The 26,986-nt window shown below is 34.7% G+C and overlaps 1 protein-coding gene and 1 pseudogene across 6 annotated transcripts in view; one reads left to right on the forward strand and one right to left on the reverse strand.

The window, feature by feature from the left end:
• The window catches only part of MNAT1 (MNAT1 component of CDK activating kinase), a 189,281-nt gene that overhangs the window by 106,999 nt on the left and 55,296 nt on the right, over window positions 1-26,986 (forward strand). For 4 of the 6 annotated variants that reach the window (XM_072838837.1, XM_072838838.1, XM_072838839.1 and 1 more), the window contains one exon: window positions 15,925-16,046. The exons of the other annotated variants lie outside the window; for them this stretch is intronic. In XM_072838837.1, the coding sequence (XP_072694938.1) occupies window positions 15,925-16,046 (122 nt within the window). The remainder of the gene's footprint in view (window positions 1-15,924; window positions 16,047-26,986) is intronic. 6 annotated transcript variants of the gene reach the window in all.
• Window positions 8,428-11,468, reverse strand: LOC140639416 (ubiquitin domain-containing protein UBFD1 pseudogene; annotated as a pseudogene).

Here is a 26,986-nt window from a genome sequence, read left to right on the forward strand (position 1 = left end):
TACAGCTAAGTAATTAAGTAGATGCAGAGCTTACCTAGAATTAAGTTTTACCTAGAATTGTATTTGGTCATAGAGTGACTTGTTTCTTTTTCTTTTTTATGGTGATAAAAATGGCAGGCAGCCATTGTTTTCAGTATAGAGATTAATTAGTAATCTTTTAGAATATGCTTCAGCAATTGCAGCTGATTGGCAGTAGCACCTGTCTCAGCAACTGGTAGAATGTAAGTGCTTTCATCAAGCCTGTAATTTCCAGAAGGGCTTCAAAGCTGTATTCATTAAAGTCTCCCATACTAATTACTTTCTTTGTCCTCTGGGGTACCGTTTTACTAAATGTACCTCTCTATTTTTATTTATTTATGTAGGTATTTATGTATTTATTTATGAAGGTTATAAAATAGTTAATTTTTTTAATTAAAAAATCTAAAATTATTTGATAGTCTGTGTACTCTTGTATTTGTGAAACCACTATCTATGCTTGGTGAACACATAATGTTCCAGACGAAAAATTTATCAATATTGTGATTTCTTTGCATTGCTTTTATAATTCATATCATAAATATATCTATAAATTATGAAAAAGGATCTGTTAAAGCATAGTAAAATGTGATTTAAAGGATAAGTTATTATAGTCAATTTTCTAGGAAGGTAGTTTATTTATTTTGTTAGGAAGTATTTCTAGTTGAAATAATGTTTCTGGTTCATATTTCAAAGTATATTCAGTTTATATGGATTTATAGACAAGGTACCTATTTGTATTATCATTTGAGGAAGGCAGTATTTTTACTTGTTATGAAAAGACTGAACTTCTAAGAGAGTATTTATTTATTTATTTTTTAAGATTTTATTCATTCATGAGAGACATAGAGAGAGAGGCAGAGGCACAGGCAGACGGAGGAGAAGCAGGCTCAAGGCAGGGAGCCTGATGCGGGAATGGATCCTGAGACTCCAGGATCACGCCCTGGGCCAAAGGCAGGCGCTAAATGGCTGAGCCACCCAGGGATCCCCTAAGAGAGTATTTAAAAAGGTTGAAGAAAAAATAAAAAGGATGTAGCACATATCTCAGTACAGGTGAAATTTTCATTGTTCTGAATGTATTATGGCAAAGTTGAATGTAAATATTTTCTAAATGTAAAGTTATATGTGAACTAGGGTAACTTTCATTTAAAAACTACCTATAAGGCACCTAGGTGGCTCAGTCCATTAAGCATCTGCCTTTGGCTCAGGTCATGAGCCCAGAGGCCTGGGATTAGGCTCCATGTGGGGCTCCCTGTTCAGAGGGGAGCCAGCTTCTTCTCCCTCTGCCTGCTGCTCCCCTTGCTTGTGCTCTTTCGCTTTATCAAGTAAATGAATAAATGAAACCTTAAGAAAAACCTCTACGTATAAACTTTTTTTTAAACTAATATTTTTAAAACAAATGAGTACTTTCTAATTTATGTTTCATAAATATAAAGATATGTTGCTAAATACTTGACAATAGAGTCAGTTCTGGTGGTGTATCCTTTCTGTCATACCTTCATAGTGTCTCTAACATCCACTAAATGTTTGGATAAATAACTGAATTTTCATACTGCAGTCCTGTAATAGAAGAGTGCTTGGTGGATTCTGGCGGTATAGGCTTTAAAATCTGGGTAGGTTACTCGGACTTGGGAAACATCAGTTTCTTCTCCTGTAAAATAGGCAAAATAATATTTATTTCAAATGTGTGTGTAGTACCTAGTACAGTGTATAGCATACAGTAGATGTTTAATAAATGTTTCTGTGTCCTTTCCGTGGAACCCCACTGTTAATAATCACGTTCTATACCTGTATGACTTTAGTAAAAGACAACTTAGGCAAAACTGCAAGTGAACAGGGAATGAGAGAATCCTAAATGTTCTATTCTATTTTGCATTTAAGAATATAGAGCTAGGGGCGCCTGGATGGCTCAGTTCTTGGAGTGTACAACTCTTGATCTCAGGATTGTGGGTTCAAGCCCCACGTTGGGTGTGACAATTGCTTAAAAAAATAAAATCTTAGGGAAAAAAGAATGTAGATCTAGTTGCACGGTGGTTTTTGTGAGGGGGTTGGCGGTGCTGATGATGGTAGTAGTGTTTGACGTAACACATAACTATGTGTGTTTGAAAGAAGCAGTTTAGCGTATTCATACCATTTGTTGTTTGCTTTTAGTACAGATGAAGGATAAAGTCAGGGATGCCTGGGTGGCTCAACGGTTGGGCATCTGTCTTTGGCCTGGCGCATGATTCCGGGATCTGGGATCGAGTTCCACATTGGGCTCCTTGCAGGGGACCTGCTTCTCCCTCTGCCTATGCCTCTGCCTCTCTCGCTCTCTCTCTGTGTCTCTCATGAATAAATAAGTATAATCTAAAAAAAAAAAAAAAAAGATAAAGTCAGTTGTAGCTTGGCTTAGGTTTAGGATTTTACTTATTTTCTACAACGGGAATGACACAGTAACTACTACTCATTCTTTAGTTAAATGATCTCAAATAGAACCAGATTTATGATATAGTTTTTGGGGAGGATAACTTTGGAGTAGGGGATTGGAGTGAATTGGATACTGTGGATCATTATAAAACATTTGTTCATTCATGAAGCAAGCATTCCTAGTATATCCTAACACTGTACTAGGCACAGATAAATAAAATAACATATGATCTCTTGAATTATTCGGTCTCTTATTATGGTATAAAGAAGCTTTCTGCTACCTTTTCACTAAAAAATATTTTTGCTTTAGAAGACTAATAAGCTTACCATGCGATATTTTTTGTTTTGCTAATATAATAGTAATATTTGTAGAGAACTTTCTATAAATCAGTTTTTTATTTTATTACATTCCAAAATGTAGACTTGTTGTAATAATGTTGTCATTATTATTGGGTAACTGAAAGTCACCTAAAGTGCCAAGATAAGAATTCTTTCTGGAAACTCTTTTGGTAATTACTAAAAGTAATTTAACTAAATAAAATGCTATGTATCTGAAAAGTTTTAAAAATTTCTGGCAAATGTTGCTTTTCTTAATATTATTGCAGACTCTTTTAAGGAGGCAGGTTTTGTCTCACCAAATAGTCTCCTTGATGTTTTTCTTTTCTGATCTTTTTATAGAAACAGATATGATTTGCTGGACGCTCTGTCCTCTTGGCAACAAACAGTAGTTCAGTAGCAAGACAAGCATCAGAGAAAGAATGTAAAAATAATACTTTTCAACACTGCCTCATTTATCAGTGCTTCAGGAAAAATAAAACCTAGAACCACAAAAATAAAATAAAATCTCTTCCTTGGACCCTACTTCTTCTTTAAGCTACCGTCATATCTCTCTCTTTTCATTTTATCTTAAAATTTGATGAAAATAATCATGTTTGCTCAATATTCTACTTCCTCAATTCTCATTCTTTCTTCAATCATCTACATTCTGGTTCCTACTATCACTATTGTACTGAAGCTGCTCTTGGAGTTGAGATGCTCTTTCTTCCCTTCCATTTCAGCCCCATTCAGCCTTCATCTCAGATGTCATTTTTTTCCAAGACAAATATTCAACTGAATGAATATTTAAATACCTGTCATGTGTAGCCAAGTCATATTATATGTATATTTAACTTATTTGAATTCAACTAAAGTTGAAAATAACACAAAACTGGGGAGAAAAATAGCAAATAATTCTTCTATTCTTTCAGTAAAAATATGTTTTTGAAACAGCGTAGTTGCCAAACCAGCCAACTACTTTATCTGCTTTTCCACAGAACCCACAGTAACCCATTCCAATGCTTGAGGAAAAACTAGTTTATTTACGTAAAGCAATTAAAATATGCATAGGGGAATATATAGTTTATGAATTTTATTTAAAGAAGGGATTTTTTGAGAGGTTATTTTGACCAGTTTTGCTTTACTCTGACCTTTGAACCTAATCCTTGTATAAGTTATGACTTTACTGTTATAGCTTTGTTGAATTTAAGTCAGTTACATCACTTAGGACCCTTCTAGATACCATTTGGACCACTTGGATGTTTTAGTGTAGAATTGTCTGAGGCAGAAATGACTAGCTTATTTGCATGTTTCAGGAGATAAATTTGTATGAATGCAACTATAGTCAAAACAGGTGAAAGCATAGGGAGAAAATATATTCCTTTTGTATTTCATGTTCATCTCTTTAGTTTGAGACCTTTGGCTTTCTGAAAACTAATGGTATATGCCTACAAATATATTATTGAATTTAGTTTCTTTAAAAAAAAAGATTTTATTTATTTATTCATGAAAGACACAGAAAGAGGCAGAGACAACAGGCAAAGGGAGAAGTAGGCTCCATACAGGAGCCCGCTGTGGGACTCGATCTCGGGACTCTGGTATCACACCCTGAGCCAAAAGCAGTCACTCAACCTCTGAGCCACCCAGGTGCCCCTTGAATTTAGTTTCTATATGAACCATAGTATTTCTACACTAACACAAAGGAATTTATAGAAATGCTTTTTTTAAAAATATGCAGAGCTTGGTTATAATTATAATTGAGATGCCTTAATGATAATGATCTTTTTAATAGATAATTATTTCCTAATTTTCCTCCATTCTAAATTTCTGAATATGTTAAATTTTATTTTTAAAGTTTTTTCCTCAAGGAATAGTTTATATTTGTTTAACAGTAAGAAATAAATATATGTTAACAATATATATATACAAATATATTTGTGTAACAATAATTCTACAAAAGAATTGATATATTGTTAAAGGATGCTTTTCTGTGTGGTAATTTGAACACTAACTGCTGTATGTTGTAACAAGGGGATTGCAAATGACTGTAGTTAACAAAGCCTTAAAGTAATTCCACTTTAGTGAACAGATTGTGATGAGGTTTCTGGAGCCAGTGTGACAGAAATTGTTTTGGAGACTTGGCTTTGCTAAGGGAGGGTATAACTCTTTTAGAACCATTTGCTTTCTAGTGATGAACAAGAAGCTTAAGCCCAGCTAGATACAGAAATTCTTCTTTAATGTTTTAAAGCATATCTTACATATTTGGATGGAACTGATCATCACTAAAGAACTAGAAAAATATGGTGCTATTCAGGATAAAACTTCTTTCATATTCTTGAACTTGCTTTTTTTGAGAAGGAAAATTTTGGAGAAAAATTGGTAATATAAACTATTAAGCACCTTATTTTATTTTATTTATTTTGATACCATATTTTAAAAGATAAGGAATCCTCATAAAATCTGATTTGTGGTAATAATTCAGCATTAGAATGCTTTAAAGAGTAAATCGTTAATAGTTTTTAGGAAAAGTTCTGTTCATTGCAAAACATGCATTCAGAAAGGGAATGTAGTCTCATGATTCTAGTTGAGACTTGAGAATCTGGGGATTCATACTTGTTTTTTTTCCACTGGCTATTTTTCTGGTATAATTAGAATCAAAATATTCTACATTAAATTTGGGGAAAATTCTTTTTTATTTTCATGATACATTATGAGGTAATGGCTTCTTTCCATTTAGTGGTCATGAAATCATAGCAGGTTAGACCTGGAAAAAATCTGGTCCAAACCCCAATTCACTCTCCACATCCCCGTTTTAGATTATGAAAATGAAGCTGAGAGTTGTATCACCTCAGTTCATTTTATTTTTTAAAAATAGTAGTTTATTTTTTAGTAATCGCTACACCCAGTGTGGGGCTTGAACTTACAACACCCAAGACCAAGAATCACACCCTTCACCAACTTGAGCTAACCCTCCCTCAGTTCATTTTAGTTTAGAGGCAGTGCCAACATAAAAATATAGTTAGTTACCTCTTACCATGCATGGTCTCATCCCTTGTAGACCTTAATGCTGTTTACTATAAATTTTGAAAGAAGTTAGAGAAAGCCATTTCTATGGAGGAAAATGAAATGTACTTACCATAAAATTATGTGCTAGCAGGAAGTTATTACTATGCAGCTGTTGTAGTGATGACAAGCTGATACCATCTTTGAGTGATCAGAATAGCATAGTATAAAAATTGTTCTGCTTGCTACTTAAAAACATGAAAAACAACTGAATTACCAAAAAAGTATTAATTAGAATGAGCAAGTTGAAGACAGTGCCAGGTATGTTCTTTAACTATTCTTAATGCTGTTACAAAATTGCGAGAGACACACACATGCTCCACATAATTGAAAATATATATCTACGTCTATATACAGGTGCATACGTATATATGCAAAAGTGGAAAATATTAGGACACTAACCAACATAGAAACAGTATTTCAGAAAAAACAATTGATTTTCTAAAGGGTCTCCTATAGGTATTTTCTCTGGAAATAATAACCAGGATTGTAGTGGTTTAATGCTCCGAGAACACTGAAATATTCTGGTTTTTAATTCCCTTTAGTACCAAGACACACTCTATAGAATTTGATAAATTTAAGATTTTAGAGGACTCAGTTTATGAAAACAACTACCACTATCATTGTTTTCTTTTTTCTTTGTTTTTTGTTTTGCATTTAGATGATTCAAAGACTTAATAGTAGAAGGCACAATCCCACTGAAAAGTTAGTAGAAAGTAAGCTCCCTGAGTGCAGGGCTTCTATCTGTTTTGTTCAACTGTTGGAGTTTTTAGTTTTGGACATACAGTTAGTATTCATTATTTGTTGCGTGAATAGGTGATGATAGCCACAGAATACCGCAGTATCATCTGAAATTTTGTTAAAATGGGTTCTTAAGAGGCTAGAAGACACATTTCCAGCCTAGGGATAAAAAGCATCCACAAATTTTCTGTAATGAATAAGTGAAAGAGAACAATATTAAACTGTGGAGAAGGTAGAGTTGTATTCCTTATGTACCCTTACAATACCTGTGATTAACAAAATTTCAATTGTTTATGCTTAGTAAGAGTGTTCTTAAATTCACAGAATATGGAAAACTGACTCTTAGAGTTTTCCTAGGGTTCATATTGCTATACCATATGACCATTCACATGCCCTTTTGTAGTATTCATTCATTCAATAAAACATCAGGTAGCTCTTTGTTGCCAGGTACTGTGCTGTAGAAATGGCAGTGAACATTGGGTATTCTAGTCTAATGGGTGAGAAAGATGTTAAACAGATAATTACATACAGTTAAACAAGCTTACAGGACTTATTAGCAAATATGCTAAAAACGAGACTAGTCTGACAAGTCATATAAGCAAGACAGAAAAATTAAGAGAATCCTTAAAATTTGTGTTAAAGGATTTTCAGAATCATTGAACTTTGATAAGTCCCTAAATTGCTAATACTTTATGCTTCTTTTTATGGTACTTAATAAATTATATACTGATTTATGTGAAAAGATATTTTCATTTTAGTATTTTTTAAAGTTTCTGTTTTAATTTCAATTAGGTAATATTCAGTGTTATATTACTTTTGGGTGTACAGTATATAGTGATCAACAACTCTATGCATTACCTGGTGCTAATCATGACAAGTTCAATCCTTCCATTTTAGTATTTTTATTATTGCTCATTTCAACAACCTATATACTAATGATTACTAATGAACTACTTCTGTTGCTGTTACTTTTATTAGAAAATAGTTTTCTTTAGTAAAGTTATTCTAAATGGTTGCTGCATTCTAAAAGTGTGTACGTGTTCTTTTAACATGATGACCAGAAGTTTTTTAAAGTTGCTTTCAGAGTTAATTTCACTTCTTACTGAATGGATTCCAGAAATCTAGATCATATAATTTTTTATTTGGAATTAAATCCTGATATTAAGTTATCACAAAAGATAGTCTGTGTTTCTCCTTTATATGAGGAGAAAGAATAATGAGTAATATTTGTAATGTATAGATGCTCTAACAGTTAAGTTTTATTTATTTTTTAACAGTTTTAAATAGTAAACTATTTTTATAGTAGTCTTGAAATTTGCTAAGTAAGAAAAGCTAAAGAATATATTTCAAATTATACTTAAAATTATAGCTATGTATAATTTCCTTGGTCAGCATTATTCCTCAAATATTTCTATGTTTTCTATATGGAAATGAGCTGAATTTTAGAAAATCTTTCCCTGTGTGCATATATTTTTGGCTGGCAAATGATTGAAATATAATGTAGAGCTCTCAGGTATATCTTAGAAGAGAAACAGGGGCTCCATTTTGTTACATTTTAGGGGAGTAAAAACATTACATTACTTGCATGGGTATTGGGTTGTGTGATTTGCTGTGGCTCTTACTACATTTTTATCCTCAATGTTTCATTTATTTATTATTTATATGACAACAACAACAAAAGTTGAAAAGGCCTTAGTTTTGTGTTATATTCTTAGAATTAGCAAAATGTACTCAATTACCTAATGTGGGTGTTTTTCAAGACATTTGCCTCCTTCAGATCTTATTTATTCTCATGACTTGTCTATCACTTTGATGATAAAGATGGCAGAATTTCTCTTAGGTTTGTTTTATATTTTCTGCCTTTACTGAGAATTTGTTCTTGGATATTTCATTGTCGACAATGTTGATTTGAATCACCATCTTAAAGTTTATATTTTGTAAACAGCTTTATGGAAGTATAATTTACTTATTGTAAAAAATTACTCATTATAAATGTACAATTCAGTGGATTCTTGTACTTCTTTGCAGTTATTCTGAATTCACACTTCTAGCTCCTCACAAGCATTAATCTGCTTTCGGTAGATTTTTACTGGTCTCTGTACTTTTACCTTTTCTGGATATTTCATGTAAATGGAATCCTACAATATATAGTCCTTTGGTTTCTTACACTCAGCATAATGTTTTTGAAATTCATCTATGTTGCAGCATGTATCAATATTTTATTCCTTTTTGTTGATGATTAGTATTCAGCATATTTTATTAATATTAAATTATGAGTTAATATTCATATTGTATTGCATATACCGCATTTTCGAATTCATTCACCAGTTGATGGACATGTAGATTGTTTCCAATATTTGGCTACTATGAATAATGCTGCTAGGAATATCTCATACAAGACTTTGTGTGGTCATAGGTTTTCCTTTCTCTTGGAAAGGAAGGAGTGAAGTACTAAGTCATAATATATTATTTGTACACTTAAGAAAAACTGCTAATTTCTAAAGAGGCACCATTGTACACTCTCATCAGAATGTATAAAGGTTCTAGTTTCTGTACATCCTCAATAAAATTTTTTATGGTCTGTTCTTTTGATTATGTCCAAACTAGTGGGTGTGAAGTAGTACTTCATTGTCATTGTAATTTGGATTTTTAAAAAAGATTTTATTTATTTATTCGTGAGAGACACACAGAGAGAGGCAGAGACATAGGCAGGGGGAGAAGCAGGCTCCCTACAGGGAGCCGGATGCGGGACTCGATCCCAGGACCCCAGGATCACAACCTGAGCCAGAGGCTCAACCACTGAGCTACCCAGGCACCCCTAATTTGCATTTTTCTTAAAGATTAATGTTGAGTATCTTTTCATGTACTCCAACATTTTCCTCATAGGACTTGCTAAGACTTTTTATCTGTTGGTGATTTTAATTTTAATTTTAATTATGTCAATGATTTGTCCTGTAAGTTCTTCCCTGGCTTTAGATTTGAAAAATTGGGCATCTATCTCACACCAAGTGTTTTTGGGGACAGTTAAATTGAACATTACAAGGTGAAGTTTTGGCATCATTTTTTTAAAAGATTTTATTTATTCATAGGAGAGAGAGAGAGAGAGAGGCAGAGACACAGGCAGAGGGAGAGGCAGGCTCCATGCAGGTAGCCCAATGTGGGACTCGATCCCCAGTCTCCACGATCAGGCCCTGGGTTGAAGGTGGCACTAAACTGCTGAGCCACCCGGGCTGCCCTATGAAATTTACCATTCTCATGGTAAACAGAATTACCACAGTGTTGTTTACTGTTCTTCACATGCTATAATTAAAAAAATAGTTTCTGAGCCTGCATTGTTTCAACCATAGCTATTAGAAATTTGTATAAAAATTTATCTTAAACTATCCGGAATTTAAGATCACACTTTTAAATTGAGCAACCATCTTTATATTATTTAAAAATAAGATATTAAAAGGTAGGTAGAACCCATACTAGACAGGAATTAGGAGATTTGACTCTTACTATGTGATTTTACGAAAATTTGTATTTTAAATACTTATTTATCTATAAAATAAGGGAGTTAGAGGAAAAGAACACTGGCTTTAGAATGTAACAAAATTATTAGATTCTAAAGCCATGTCTAATCCTCAATCTACCATTAATACAGAGTGACCTAGCTAAATCACCTATTTTATTTTTTTATTTTATTAATTATATATGTATGTTTGGAACTCAGATTTATTGATTTCTACAGTGTTGACTTTAAAAATGGTATGAAGCTGACTGCCAGAAAAGGGAACTGGCGATTTTAAGCTAAAATTAAGCTAATGGTGAAAATACATTACCTCTGGCTTCAGTCACCACATCGCCTTAGAGTGGATATAGTTTTTTTGGGTTTTTTTGTTCTGAACAAAGTCCCAGAGCTCTGAAATCCAGGGATGCTGCGGCCCTCTCCCAGCAATGTCCTTCACTTTGGGTCAGTCTCCTGGGCCAGAGGTGAAAGTGCTTTCAAAAATACTGCCACTTCCCCAGTACGGTGTCTTTGATTGTATCCACATATTGAGTTGGGACCCAGTACACCCAGTAGTAAGAGGCTTCCGTGGGGCCCAACTGAAACGCCATCATGTGGTAGTCTTCGTGTCCTTCGATAGGTTCACTGAGCACATTTTTAATGGAGCCCACCGGCAATTTCGCAGTCTGCTGTTTAGTGCTGATCCACAGCTGGTCTTGTTCTAGCTTGAAGGTGAGCCTCACTTTGCCTTCAGACTTCTTGTACATGCCAGATAAGGGTACCGTCTGCAGGCGCTCCTGGGCACCCTTAGCAGATGGCATCACATCTTCGGGTTTTCCTTTATCCAACACTTTCCTGTGTTGTTTCTGCCTGCAGAGTGGCTCCTTCTTGTTCTCTTCGGCCTTTGCATCCTGCTGGGCAGCATCTTTGGGTGTGTTTACAGCCAAAACATCATTTATCGTGGAGCCAACCACCATGATCTCTGCTCCGCTGGTCACTTTTATTTCTCTCAACGTCTTATCCTCAGGGACGAGTCCCTTATACATGACTTTCTGCATGGCAGGAAGGAGACCTGTAATCGAGTGAATCTTCTGTTTCAGCTCGGAACCTGTGCTATCCAAGGGGAGCTTCACATCGTGTTTAGTCTTGTTCCAGATGATCTTCAGGTCCACTAGCTTCCTGCCTGCGCCGCCGCCGGCGTCTTTGCTGTTGCTGACTGAGGCCTGGGCTGCAGGGTCCCCAGGGGGCTGGGCCGGGGCTGGCTGCAGGTTGCCTGGCGCTGCGCAGGAGTCCTCGGCCCGCTGCCCCCGCCGCCCTCGCCGCCCTCTTTGGCCTCCACGCAGTTAAGGGGACACGCGGGGGCCTTGGTCGCCACCGCCTCAGCCTCCGTGTCCATGCCAGGTTCCTCCATGCCATCCAGAGCTCTGGCCGCTGCCATGATGATTGTGTACAACAACCACCGCTCCCGCAGAGGCCTAAATCACCTATCTAAACCCCTGTTCCTTATCTGTGAAGTAGGAATAATAGTATTTATCTTATAAAACTATTGTGAATACCAATGAAATAATGCATAAAAAGCTATTAGACCAGTGCCTGGCACCGAGTAAATAATGTTAACTGTTATTATACTAGATGATCTTTTATGTGCCTACAAATTTGCAGAAAAGATTTTGGATGATATGATTTCATTACTTTAGTAACTTGGGCTTTTTTGTTGGTATTTAGTGAACGATCACTTTTAGTATGACTTAAGAGAGCCTGTCCTTTTTGAATATTATTTTCCTTGGAAAGTATTCCAGCTCTTGAAAATATCCATTCCATATCATCTTTTATTGGCCTTGCATGATTTATAAAATGAAAACAGAATAATAAAGTAATCTGTATTACTATGTTACTAGGACTATATAATAGATTTTCTTCTTTAATTCTTAGTTTTTCTTTTTTCACTTCTCCTTTTCCCCCCCCTCACCTAATAATGTAACACTAATACTGGACTTTATGTATCATATGGCAGGAGAATTTAGCACTTGGCAGCTTATGAAGAAGATACTTTGAAACAGGAATGTCAAAATGTCACTCAAGATGTCCCACTTAGTGAGTCTTCTTAACCCATGTAACTGTAGTCAGAATCATTGTTCAGAGATTGGATTTCTGTGAGATAGTAAAAGATTTAGTTTGACAGTTTCATATTTATTTAGAAAAGCTATGAAACATACGGAAGTTAGGAGTTAAAATTATGTTAAAGTTTTCTAGGTATTTCACTTCTTTTTTTTTTTCTGGTGTATTACTCTAACAAGGTAAATGAATAAATCAGAATATCTAAAACCCATTTTTATTTATTTTATTTTATTTTTTAATAATAAATTTATTTTTTATTGGTGTTCAATTTGTCAACATACAGAATAACACCCAGTGCTCATCCCGTCAAGTGCCCACCTTAGTGCCTGCCACCCAGTCACCCTCACCCCCCCCGCCTCTCCCCTTCCACCACCCTTAGTTCGTTTCCCAGAATTAGGAGTCTTCCATGTTCTGTCTCCCTTTCTGATATTTCCCACTTATTTTTTCTCCTTTCCCCTTTATTCCCTTTCATTATTATTTATATTCCCCAAATGAATGAGACCATATAATGTTTGTCCTTCTCCAATTGACTTATTTCACTCAGCATAATACCCTCCAGTTCCATCCACGTCGAAGCAAATGGTGGGTATTTGTCATTTCTAATGCCTGAGTAATATTCCATTGTATACATAAACCACATTTTCTTTATCCATTCATCTTTCGATGGACACCGAGGCTCCTTCCACAGTTTGGCTATTGTGGACATTGCTGCTATATAAACATCGGGGTGCGGTGTCCCGGTGTTTCATTGCATCTGTATCTTTGGGGTAAATCCCCAGCAGGGCAATTGCTGGGTCGTAGGGCAGATCTATTTTTAACTCTTTGAGGACCCTCCACACAGTTTTCCAGAGGCTGCACCAGTTCACATTCCCACCAACAGTGTAAGAGGGTTCCCTTTTCTCCGCATCCTCTCCAACATTTGTGGTTTCCTGCCTTGTTAATTTTCCCCATTCTCACTGGTGTGAGGTGGTATCTCATTGTGGTTTTGATTTGTATTTCCCTGATGGCAAGTGATGCAGAGCATTTTCTCATGTGCTTGTTGGCCATGTCTATGTCTTCCTCTGTGAGATTTCTGTTCATGTCTTTTGCCCATTTCATGATTGGATTGTTTGTTTCTTTGCTGAGTTTAAGAAGTTCTTTATAGATCTTGGAAACTAGCCCTTTATCTGATACGTCATTTGCAAATATCTTCTCCCATTCTGTAGGTTGTCTTTTAGTTTTGTTGAGTGTGGTAATATGCATAACATAAACTTTACCATTTTAACCCTTTTTAAGGGATGTAGTGTTTTTTTAAAAATATTTATTTATTTGAGAAAGTGAGAATGAGCAGGAGGGGGAGAAGGAGGAAGAATCTCAAGCAGACTCCATGCTGAACACGGAGCCTGACATGGGGCTGGATCTCAGGACAATGAGATCATGACCTGAGCCAAAACCAAGAGTTGGATCCTTAACCAGCTCTGCCACCCGGGCTCCCCAAGTTTATGGTTCTTGGTATCAAGTATATTCACATTGTAGTCCATCCATCTCTAGACTTTTTCAGTCTTCTCTAACTACAACTCTGTACCTGTTAAATACTAACAGCCCATCTCCTTCCTGTCTCACCCTAGCTTCTGGCAACCACCATTGTACGTACTTTATCTGTGAGTTTGACTACTCTATGAATCTTAGGTAGTTGGAATCATACAATTTTGTCCTTTTGTAACTGGTTTATTTCACATAGCATATTTTTAGAATTTATCCATGTTTTAACATGGGTCAAAATTTCTTCCTTTTTAAGGCCAAATAATATTCCATTGTGTGTATATGCCACATTTGGTTTATTCATTTATACATCTATGAACACGTGGGTTGCTTCTACTTTTTGGCTACTGTGAATAATGATGCAGTGAATATGAGTGTACAAAAATTTGTTTGATTTCCTACTTTAACTACTTTTGTGTATATATGCAGGAATAGAGTTATTAGCTAATGTGGTAATTCTGTATTTAATATTTTGAGGAATCACCACCCTGTTTTTATAGTGGCTGTGCGATTTTACATTCCCACCAGCAACACACAAGAGTTGCAGTTTTTTTTTACATCCTTGCCAAAACTTGCTATTTTCTGTGGTTTTATTTATTTCTTTTGGATAATAGCCATCCTAAATAGTCATGGCTGTTAAATGGTATATAATTGTGGTTTTGATTTGCATTTCCTTAATGACTGGTGACGTTAAGTGTCTTTTCATGTGCTTAATGGCAGTTTGTATATCTTTGGAGAATTGTCTGTTCTAGTCCTTTGGCAATGTTTGATGAAGTACTTTTGAGGTCACATTGTTAGAGAAGTTATTAATACATGACAGTAAACTAGCTAGGATGATGCTACATGGGAATAAATTTAGTAAAGAGAAAAACCACAAGTCAGATGCAAACATTGTCAGTGGTTGTTCCTCATTTACTCAGTTGCACTTTATCACTTTTAGGTCATGGTATTTATTTATTTATTTATTTATTTATTTATTTATTTATTTATTTAATAAAATAGATAAATGTACTCTGTATTCAACTTAGTAATTTAGGGGAAAAGTAAAGGAAACTAAGAGAGTAACAGCAGAAATAAACTATAAACTAGAAAATGATGGAGTTAATTAAGAGCTAATTTTTATTAAAAAGTTAGGAAATAAATTGATGAGAACTCTACAAAGAAAAATAGAACTAGAGTTAGAATCTGAAAATATGGACTATAAAAAACAGGGATTTTTAAAAATTAGAATCTATGCTCAGATGTGTGATAAATCTCAGTGTAATGATGGCTGAATTGTATGCTTGTAATCAAATACAGTCCTTTTATTATAGTTGTTCAGTAGTTATTTCTTTTCAGAGAAATTGTGAGTGTTTCATTCAACTTAGTTTTTAGCACAAAATTCCTCATGTGTATATGTAAGTAGACATGATACGCACACATTTGGTAAGTAAGGTTGATTCACTGTGAAGACTTAAGAGAGTAGACAGACATATGTGGCAAAATTTTGTGGAGAATAATTTCATTAGTGTTTTTCCCTAGTTAGGGTTTTCAATAAAATACTGATTTTACCAAAACTGTCAAAGCTGTATAATAAATAGGAAAATGTGAAGATGGACTAAGCTTATATGTTTGTTGAATTCTGCATTGGTATTGAATAGCTATACTCTTTAAGGCTAAATTTGAATTTAATGATGGACTTGACGTTCTTTTAAATCATGTGTCAATTAGTGTAAATTATAAAAAGTAGGTTTCAGTAATATAATGAATTATACCTATGAAATAGAGTTAATGGGTAATATTTTTATTTATTTTATTTTATTTATTTTTTTGGGGGTAATATTTTTAAATTTTATTTTATTTTTAAGGTTATTTAAGAAGTTTATTTATATAGTATCTATACCCAGTGTGGGACTCAAACTCATGACTCTGAGATCAATAGTCGTATGCTCTATCAGCTGAGCCAGCCAGACCTCCCCAATGGATAACATTTTTATTTTTAAAAAAGGATTTATTTATTTATGTATTTTAGAATGGGTACAGGTAGAGGGGAAGGGAGAGAGTCCTAAGCAGACTCCACACTGAGTTCAGAGCCTGACTCAGGGCTCAGTCCCATGACTGAGATCACAACCTGAGCAGAAACCAAGAGTCCAATGCCTAACTGACTCCATCACCCAAGTGCCCCTGGATAATAACTTTTAGAGTGAGGAATTTAGTCTACAAATAAGTAGTAAAATGAAAATGAAAGGTATTGCTTTCCTTAATTTTTCTAACAGGGTCAGCATATTTCATTAGCACCTATTCAAAAGCTTGAAGAAGCTCTATATGAATACCAACCACTGCACATAGAGACATGTGGACCACAAGTTCCTGATCTTGAGATGCTAGGAAGACTTGGGTAAGTGTTCAAGAACTTCTGATTGAGGAGCTGATGCTTAGGGCTTTTCTTTTTGTACTATTTTGAATTTACTCTTTAGAAAAGTTTTAGATTTTTAATTTTAGAACTTTATTCTTTTGTGAAAAATGAATGCTTAGTACTAAGTGTACACATTTTTTTTTTGTATGGTTTTGTTAGGGCTTTTGAGATTAAGATTGAATTATATTAGTTCTTCTTTTAATGATGTTGTTGGTAGCCATACTGAAGTAGCTATTCATTCTCAGCTCACTGTGTAATTTTTTAGAAATAGGAGCTTAATTACTGCCAGTAAAAATATGAGAGTTGTGACCTTGCCATGAAAAAGAGTAGGTGTACTGGTTTTCTGCTGTTTATAATATAACTATATTTATGAGAAATGAGCCACAAAATATATTTAGTCAAAAAGTATAATGTAGTATATCTATACTGTCCAGTTTAGTATCCCTCTGTTTCATGCTTCTACTGAGCACTTGAATGTGTCTAGTACAAATGAAGAACTGAATTTTAAATTTTATTCAGTTTAGTTTAAATAACCATGTCTGGCGAGTGGCTCCCATATTAGATAGCACAGGTTTAAATATTCTAAATAAGAAGCAGAGATTGCCAGATTGTATTAAAAACAAGATTTATTATATGTTTTCTACAAGGAACTGTCATTATATATAAAAATACAGTTTCTCTGAGCTTTCCAAGTTTCTCTGTACTTTTTTTTTTCTCTGTACTTCTTAAATCTATAATTTGTTGTTTATATTTTGTAAATATCTCAACCATTATTCCTTCATGGATTTCTTTTTTATCAAAAGACTTCCTTTGATCTTGCTATTTTTATATCTAGCATTTCCATATCCTTTTTGCAATTTCATATCTTATCTGAAATTCCCTGTTTATACATATTCTCTGCCTTTTTTCCTAGATCTTTTGACTTACTAATCATGTTATTTTTAAGTGCCTCTTTGATAGTTCTATCATCTCTGGGTCTGGTTCTATTGATTATTTTATGTCATGATGATAGATTTATTTTTCCTGCTCTTCTGTGTTTATTATAATTATTATTTGAGTATTGGATATTCTGTGTGATAGAACAGCAGAGACTGAGATAAGTAATATTTATGCTCCACAATATTTATGTCTTTTTTTTTCTGTCAGGGCATTAGTATAGAGAAGTATAAAGTCTGTAGTTTGATTTTAGTTTGAGTCTTGTTGTTGCTCCAGTTGTTGCTCAAAGGTTTCAACTTCTTCCAGTTACAGTGTCTTGCCACTTTGTGCCTAGTATGAGACTTGGAGTGTTGGAGGAATCTTTTCAGTCTTCTTGCTCTACTCTCAGCTTTCAGCAGGCTCTGCCAGCCTGAGCTATATAAGGTTCTCTCTTGGTGCTCCTCCCCAGCAATGAACTGCTTTTCCTCTTTACTTGGAATTAGCTTTTTGGTGGGAACAAGGGGATTTCTTAGTTCTCCTGTTCCAACTTTAGCCTTAGGAGGTCTTGTGTGCTAGAACCTTAGGCTGGTGCTTTTTTGGTATATCTGTCTCTTTCCTAGGCAAACAACTTTTGTCTCTTATTTCAGAGTGCAGGTGAGTTTGGTATTCCTCTCCCAGTCCCACAACTGAACTCTGTCTTATGTTGGTAGGCATAGAAAATGTTGGGTATAAGACAGTTTCCTGTTAGTCCCCTGATCTGTGCTTTGCATCATTGTGTTAGTACAGGTAAGAAATGGTTTCCTGTCTTTCCTCAGTGGTTGAAGGCTTTTGTCTGTGTCAGTATGGAGTTGAGGAAGGTGGCAGTAGGTTTTCTAATTCTCCCCCAGTGGCAGCCAACCTTTGCTTTTCCTAGCAACTGAGTTCTGGCTCTTTTTTTTTTTTTTTTGGTAAAGTCCATTTCCTCTTGTATTTAGTGTTCTATTGCCAATTTTTATTGGGTATTTTCAATGGAATATATTCCTTATTTCCCTCTTTTAATCTGCTATGGTGCTGCTGCTGCTATATATATGTGTGTATATTTAATTAACTCTATTAGAAATCTGTATAAAATAGATGTAGCTTGCTTAACTGCTTTTTTTCCCAACAATTTTGAGTAAATTGTCAATTTAATAAACTTTGGCAGCCCCTTTTGGCTTTGTTTTGCCTTTACCATTATGATTTAGATTTTAAAATGTAGGGTAAGTATCCTTTAGATAAAATATTACCATAGTGTTTGTACTTACCCCAAGTTTTTCATACCTGAAATCTTATTTAACTTAAATAAAGGAGGCTGGATCACTTTTTTTTGGCGGGGGGGGGGGGGGCGGAGGTGGTGGTGGGTGAGGGACTTTCATTAACCTTTGACTATTTAGAATACAGTTCCAGAAATAATTAATTAAAGATTTTATTTATTTGAGAGAGAGAGCACACAAGCCGAGGTGGTGTTGGGGGGAGGTATGAGCAGAGAGAAAGGGAGAAACAGACTCCTTGCTTAGCAGCAGGGCTTGATCCCAGGACCTAGAGATCATGACCTGAGCTGAAGACAGACACTTAACTGACTGAGCCACCTTGGCACCCTCAGAATTTCTTGAAGTAGACTTTTGCTTCTCTCAACAAAAACCACATATATATTCTATACCCACAATAGTTAAAAGGGCAGATTGTTCTGATTTCAAATAAACATGTATGTTTAAGTCAATAGACCTTGACTGAAACAGTTTTTTTTAGCCATCTGTAGCTAAGTAGTGTAGGAATTTCTAGATCATCAACACTGATATCAGAATTGCTAAAGAAACTGACTTTTTCTGGATATAGAACTATTTATTTACCAATAGAATCCATCTCACATCTCTTTAGCCTTCTACCTTGAGAACGGAATTGAGTTACAGACAGCTTTAGTATTTGGAGCTGGGATTAGCTCAAGCAGTCTTTTTGGTAATGTTATGACCTCATACTGAAACATTTGCCAAAATAAATTCTGAATTGATTTCTTATGCTATTAGTTCATTTTCTTTTCTGGAATTATTATTTGAAGCTACATGCTGTCTAATTTTTTTCTTATTAAAAAAAAGATTATAAATCTAAGGATATATTTTTATCGAATTTCAGAAAACATTTAGAGAGAAACTGAAAAAAATTTGTTCTGTGAAATAACTTTTCAAAGAATGATTTGTATCTTCAAAGGTGCTGCTCTTAGGGTACAAGTAATATAAACAGGTTGACTAAAGATATAATAATTACACATCATCTATCCTAAGAGTTGTCCATTTCTTGCATCTAATGAGCCTCATGTATCCATTTATGGCAGGCTCGCCCCCTTTCCCCAATCTTCTAGCTCCTACTCTTCTCTCTCTTTTTTTTCCTATTACAACAAAATTTCCATCTTTTTTTTTTTTAATTTCCATCTTATGTTATCCTACAAACTTTTTTTTTTTTTTGAAGCCAGAGTTTATATCTGTGTAAGCAATACACATGGAACTTTCAGAAGGCTAAACCTGAACAGATTCAGTTTTTCTAGAGGCGAATAGAGAGTAAATTAACTACTTTATTTCTATTTTCTTGTATCTGCTTTCAAATCTATGTGACTTGGTGAAGTTAAGAATGGTATACTTTGCAGTTTCACTTTAGCTGGTGCAAAAGTAGTGGTGCAAGTACTCTAGGAATAATTTTAATTATATATTTTGGGGAGTAGGTGATATAAGGTCTTGGGAGATATTGTGTCTCCAAAGAACTACAATTTTGTCCTTATGTATAACTTTGATAAAGAATGAAATGAAAAGTACATTGCCAAGAGATTTTTGGTGCTTTTTATTTACTAAGATTTTTTCTAAAGTCAGTTAAACTTGAGAAGTAGAAGAAGAATAAATGAAAAATTTTCATTCAGGAGAGTATTATGAATTTATAATTATAGTTCACCTCACTAGTGGTACTCTTCTGGTTCGCTCAAGGCAATATTATTAATTCTGTGCCGGTGGTAGAAGGCTTTGGGAAAACTTAACTGCTAATTGAAATTCCCTAGACAGTGGCTTTCATGGTTAGTTTAGTAATCTCATTGATTGGCACTCTGAGACTATCTTTTTAATAAATCAACTGTGTTTCTAGTTAATATTTTACTACCTTCCACCCAAAGACAAGTTATTCTCTTAACTGTTATAAATTATGAGTGCTTATCAATTTTATTCATCAATTTCAAATTATTTAATCAGATATCTCTACTGTTTTAAGTAGATGGAAGTGATTAATATGAGCTTTTCATTTGAGCTTATTACAAAAATAAGGAGAAACTTGTTTTATAAGATAAAATATGATCTTTAAGATCTCTTCTTGTTAACACAAGTGATATAAGTGAGTCTATCAGTTGTGATAGCTTTATTTTTTATTTTTTACTTTTTAAAGATTTGATTTTATTTTACTTAAAAAATAATTTATTTGAGAAGGGAGAGAGAGTGAACATGCACACAGACAAGGGAGCATGAGCAGTAGTGGGTAGGAGGAGGGATGGAGGGTGAGGGAGAGAGAGAATCCCAAGTAGACTCCATGCTGAGTGCAGGGCCCCATGTGGAGCTTAATCTCACCACCCATGAGATCATAGCCTGAGCCAAAATCAAGTGCCAATGCTTAACAGATTGAGGCACCCCTAAAGATTTTTATTTTTAAGTAATCTGTACATACAGTGTGGGATTTGAACTTAAAACCACAGATCAAGGGTTGCATGCTTTATTGACTAAGCAAGCCAGGTGCCCCAAGTTATGAGAGCTTTAAAAAACAGATTTAAAGTCTGATGGTTTAGTATCCTGAATCCTTCTTTACCAGATGCTAAGATTATTTAGCTATTATTACCTAATCAATAGTAAAAAAATTTGTGACAGTATAATAGTATTGAATTGACTTAGGTAATTAGAAACTAATGATAATTAGAAGAAAGTTTTTTGTTTGATTTCTGTCAGCACCTATCAATTTTGTTTCTTATGTGGCCATAGACTACCTTGATAAAACTAACCAACCAAAAGTGACTAACCTGTTAACAAATTCATTACTGTTAGCAAAGCAATTAAAATTTTTCATTTTTGAGGGGATAGGATAGGGTATAGTCCCCAGAATAGAAGATCCACCTTTGGGACGCCTGGGTGGCTCAGCAGTTGATCATCTGCCTTCGGCTCAGGACATGATCCCAGGATCTGGGATAGAGTCCCACATTGGCCTCCCTGTGGGAGCCTGATTCTCCCTCTGCCTGTGTCTCTGCCTCTCTCTCTGTGTGTCTCTCATGAATAAATAAATACATCTTTAAAAAAAAAAAAAAAAAAGAAGATCCACCTTCATAGTAATCTTGCTTTCATGACCTATCTTTTGCTCTTAATAATTGTTTTATTTTCAGTTGATAGATAGAACTTTCTTTATCAAGAATTTGAGATGAGACATTGAACCTATTCTGTCAAAAATTTTTTTTTAATTTCATTTATTTATTCATGAGAGACACACACAGAGAGAGAGGCACAGACACAGGCAGAGGGAGAAGCAGGCTCCATGCAGGGAACCCGAAGTGGGACTCGATCCTGGGTCTCTAGGATCACACCCCGGGCCGAAGGTGGCACTAACCGCTGAGTCACTGGGGCTGCCCAACAAATAAAAATCTTTAAAAAAAAAGAACTTTATGGTGTTTCAGGTATTTTTGTGTTATTGCACATGCTATTTCCTTTCCTTAGCATCTTTGTATTGTCTTTATATTTGTGTCAGAGTCCGCCCTGTAATTTATTTTCTTCTTTTCCTCCCTATGTATGAATTATCTGTTTATTCCCCTTGTCTCCTTTTTTATTGGGATAGTATTGTTTTCCTTATTTAGTTATAGGAGTCAGCTATATAGTAAGGCTGTTAGCCCTTGAAATTTTAAACTTTTTTTTTTATTTTTTTAAGTTTTATTTATTTTAGAGGAAAGGAGAGTGTAGCAGAGGCACAGAGGGAGAGGGAAATAGAGAATCCCAAGGAGACTCTGCACTGAGCACAGAGCCTGATGTGGGGCTTGATCTCACAACCCTGAAACCACAACTCAAGCCAAAACCAAGAGTTGGGCACTTAACTGCACACCCCCAAACACCCCCTATTTTTTTTATTCTTACATTGTTTATGATATGCAGTAGTTATAATCTCTGAGCAGTGGCTATATCGATGATATCCTGTTAATTTTCCATTGTTCCTTTACTAAGGCAAGTCCTAAACCAACACGGAACTTTATATATATTTATATTCTAATTTTTGCATAGCTTCAGTTTTATATCTAATCGCTTAATCCATCTGGAATTTATTTTTTTGTAAGGAGCTATAAAAGAATCTTTATTTTTTCAGCATAGTAAATCAGTTGGCCCAGACCATTGTAGCCAATACTTCTTTTTGTTAGCTCATGTGTTTTATTAACATACTAAGACTTTTTCTCCACTGCCCTTTATTTTCCATCAATCTATGTTTCAATTTTTTAGCAGTATCACATAATTATTAAATTCATGCTATGTTTTAATATTAACCTATGCATTTATTTTCTATTGCTGTATATCAAATTACCACAAATTTAAGTGGCCTAAAACCATCCATTTTTATCTCATTCATTTTCAGTGTTTGTGAGTCAGCAGTCTGAGCAGAAGTTGCCCAGATCCATGTAACTCAGGTGTCACGTGGTTGTAATAAAAATGTCAGCAGGTGCTCTGGTTCTGTGGTGGTGGTGGTGGGGTGGGGTGTTATCTTCTGAACTGTTTTATATTCTTGGAGAATTAGGTTCTTTGAAGATGTAGAACTCATGGCAGCTTTCATCTTCAGTGTGAGCAAGAGAAAAATCACTTTGAATCTCTTTCTTTTCAAGGTTACCTATCTGATTAATTTTGGCCCACCTAGACAATTTCCCTTTTAATTAAGTCATAGTCAACTGATTTGAGATCTTAATTACATCTGCAAAATCCCTTTTGCCATATAATCTCAGAAATGAAATCCATTGTATCTCCCCGTGGTAAGGGATTTTGCAAAGATGCACAAGGAATTTTGGGAACCATCTCAGAATTCTACTTGGCACAGGTGGGACAACTCTTCCTTTGCTATTTATCTTTTTCAGAGTATTCCTAGCATTTTTATACATTTATTCTTCCAAGTAAACTTTATTGCCAAAGCAGCAAATTACTATCCAGTTCTTTCAAGTTACCTGTACATTTGAAAATTTCGAATAAAATATTGTGAAACAGGTAATCAAACAAACCAAACCCACCAGTAACTTAACTAAGGTAATAGCCATTCATTTCACTCCTTAGATAATAACCAAGCTCCACTTCTTTTGGGATTTTATTTGGAATTACTTTAAACTTATAAACTGATTAGAAAGAATGAGTATGTATGTATGTATTTATATAGTTATTAAAAGATCTTATTTATTTATTCATGAGAGAGACACAGAGAGAGGTAGGCTCCCCATGGGGAGCCTCATGTGGGACTCGATTCCTGGACTCTGGGATCACGCCCTGAGCCAAAAAAAAAGGCAGATGCTCAACCACTGAGCCACCCAGGCGCCCCAAGAATGGGTATTTAAAATGTACTGAGTTTGGGGTGCCTGGGTGGCTCAGTGGTTGAGTGTCTGCCTTTGGCTCAGGGCGTGATCCTGGAGTCCTGGGATCAAGTCCCACATTAGGCTTCTTGCATGAATGGAGCCTCCTTCTCCCTCTTCCTATGTCTCTGCCTCTCTCTGAATGAATGAATGAATGAATGAATAAATAAATAAATAAATAAATAAATAAATAAATTTTTAAGTTCATTCATGAGAGACAGAAAGAGAGAGAGGCAGAGACACGGACAGAGAGAGAAACAGGCTTCCCACACGGAGCCTGATGTGGGATGCGATCCCAGGACTCCAGGATCATGCCATAGGCCAAAGGCAGGAGCTCAACTGCCGAGCCACCCAGGTGCCCCTCGCCCCCTTTTTAAAGATTTTATGAATAAATAAAATCTTTAAAAAAATAAAAATTACTGAGTTTTTATATATCTCACTTAGAAATTTTTTGTTATAGTTGTGATACTATTGTTATAAAATTATTTTCATTATGCTTTCTAACTGATTAAGTGTATTTTTATTTTGTATCCAGCTACATTTCTGAACTCTAATATTTGTTCTATTAGGTGACTATCTGGGTTTTATTTGGAAGTGCATCATCTGAAAAAATGAATTTTTCCTCTAAATGTTCTACATCTGATTTCAATTTTATATTTTATTGAGTTTGGCTAGAACTTCTTGACCTGGTGTTAATCTAGTTCTGATAACTGCAGTTTCTTGTTTCTGATGCTTCAAGTGTTTCATCAATGATTTTTCTTACCATTTTGGAGAAGCATTTTTTAAGTCACATTGAAGAAATTTCTGTTTTTTGGTCAAGGTCTTTACCTATTGATTTATGATACATGCATTGCCTAAGAATGGAGAAAAGGGGTTTGTTTTATCTTTGCTTTTGATGCTGTCCACCTAAGTTTATATGTTGTTAGTTTTATAAAAGCCTTAAGGATACTGGAAAATCAAAGAATGTGGAAAAAATAAAAAGTCACAAAAAAGACTGCAATATGTATGTGTATATAGTATATATATTATATTTTGTTGTAATTATGAACATGTATACTAAATTAACTTCTTTTCACTGGGCATGACAGCAAAATGTCTTTAGTATCTGTTTTTCTTGGCATTTGAATTAGAAATCAGCTCACACATCTAACATGAACCTTTGTGCTTAAAGTTCTAGTCTGGCTCTAGTCTGGTAAGTTTTAAATCTTTTTTTATGCAGTCATGGAAAAAAATATGTTTCTGCTTGAAGCAGTTGTCAAACAAGCTTCTTTCATCGACAGACACAGGGCAGCTGAATGAGGCTGTTTAGTCTAGAGTAAATGCTCACGAGATTACAAGGTCACTGAGGAAATGTAATTATGCAGTTGATTCCAGAATAGTTTTTTGTAGTAAGCACTTTAAGACTATTAAATCCTAATATTAATTTATATATATTTAAAAATTAATCTTAGAAAAGCAATACTCAATAGACCAAATTATGTAGCTTAAATAATAAAATTATAACTAAATTTTATAATCAAATATACTTTTAATTCAGATTTTTTGCAGGACCCTAAAATAAGCAAGTTCAATTTGCTCTTATTCCCAAATCATTATAAAATCCAGTAGACTGTGTATCTCTAAATATAATTTTCTCCATTAAAAAATGAAACCTTGCAGTGTTTAGCTGTAAAACAGTTGGTTTGAGAAAACAGTTGGTATTTAACGATTCCTTTACTTTTGTTATTCATTCAATTATGGAGCCACATACTCTTCTAGGTACTGAGAAAACAGCAGTGAGGAAAACTGAGAACACCTATTGTCATTCTACTGGGGTAAAGCTAATAATTAAAATACACTAATGAGTCTATTAGATGGTAATTAGTACTTTGAAGACAAATACAGCAGGGTAAAGGGATATGTAGTGATTGGAGTAGAGTGCTGTTTTTACATAGGTACTGATAGAATCTTTTTAAGGAAGATACTTGAGCAGACATGAATTAAGCAAAGAAGCCAATCGTGGTATCATGGGGAGAGTCAGAAGGAACTGTGAGTGCAAAGATCCTGAGGTGGGATTGTAAATGAGAAGGAGAAAGTAGGCCAGGGTCCAGAGCAGAGTGAATTGAGGAAAGGCAGGTGATGAGATCATAGTGGTACAGGTTTTTACATAAGTTATTTCACATAACTAGGCTGTGCCCAGTTAGATCATGTAGGGATATTTTAAGGAAATGGCCAAGAGTTTTTACTTTGAAGGAGATGGGAGGTCTTAGGAGAATTTTGAACAGTATGTCCTATGACTTAAATTTAGAAAGGTCTATTATAGGAGAATTGATAGAGTGAAAACAAAACGTGCAGCAGTTCTAGTTAAGATGGTACGGGCTTATGCTTAGATGGTAGCAGTGTAGTAGCTGAGAAAATGGTCAGAATATGGATATAATTTTGATACAGAGACCAGAGAATTTTTGATGGGTTAGATGTAGGGAGATCTAAAAAAGTTGTTCCCAAAGCTTTTTTTTATCTGAGCAACAGAGCTGCCATTTACTGTGATAAGGGAGATCAGGGGGAGGAATTCTTTGAGGCAGCAAAATTGTGCCAGTTGCTTTAAGTTATTTATCAAATATCATTATTAAAAACTATTTCTAAAAAAGGTTTCTAAAGAGACTTACAAGAGTTAGAGAAAAACCTTAGAAATACTCTGTGCATGCAACTCTTCCTCTTTTGTAGGAAAGTGAACTGTTTGCGTCCACTACAGACAAGCAAGGCCAGAGAAGAAAAAACTGCTTATAGTCACATCTCTGGTTCTTGCAAAGCTAGGACTAGATTCTTACTCTCTTAAGCTACTTTTTCTCTGTTGTACCACATACCTTTGTCATATACAGAGCTTTCAAAATCTGAATGAGCTTTATTTTTATTTTGCCTTTAGATTATTACAATTTCAGATAATATATTAAGGGCAGTGAGTTCAAATTATGTAGCAACTTTATATTCTCAAAAAAATATTCTATTTTTAAGCATAACCAAGTTCTCAGTTTCCATTTGCTGTTTTTTTGTATATGTGTGTGTGAGGAAGATAGGATTGAATTGGGCAAAGTAACTCACCAGCTTTTGGGTTGGAACAAAGGTAAAGGTGAATTGATAGTGGAGGTGTGACAAGGGTGGGGCATTAGGAATAGTCTTTCCCAAATGCTAGCAATAAGGAATTGCATTGTCTTTAGAGAAATTAAAATACAAATAATAAAATAAAAGTTGAAAGTCAGTCTGTTTTTTATCACCATGTACCAGCACTTCTAAACAACATCCACTTTCAAATACTCTTAAAAAAATCTTTTGTTGGTCCAAGTTCTAATCAATTGGTGCTGTTACTTTTGAATTTCATAGTATATATGTAAACTTCCAATTAGTACATCTTTAT

This window comes from Canis lupus, chromosome 9 (assembly GCF_048164855.1).
Source record: "Canis lupus baileyi chromosome 9, mCanLup2.hap1, whole genome shotgun sequence".
In the NCBI taxonomy this organism is placed as follows: Eukaryota; Metazoa; Chordata; class Mammalia; order Carnivora; family Canidae; genus Canis; species Canis lupus.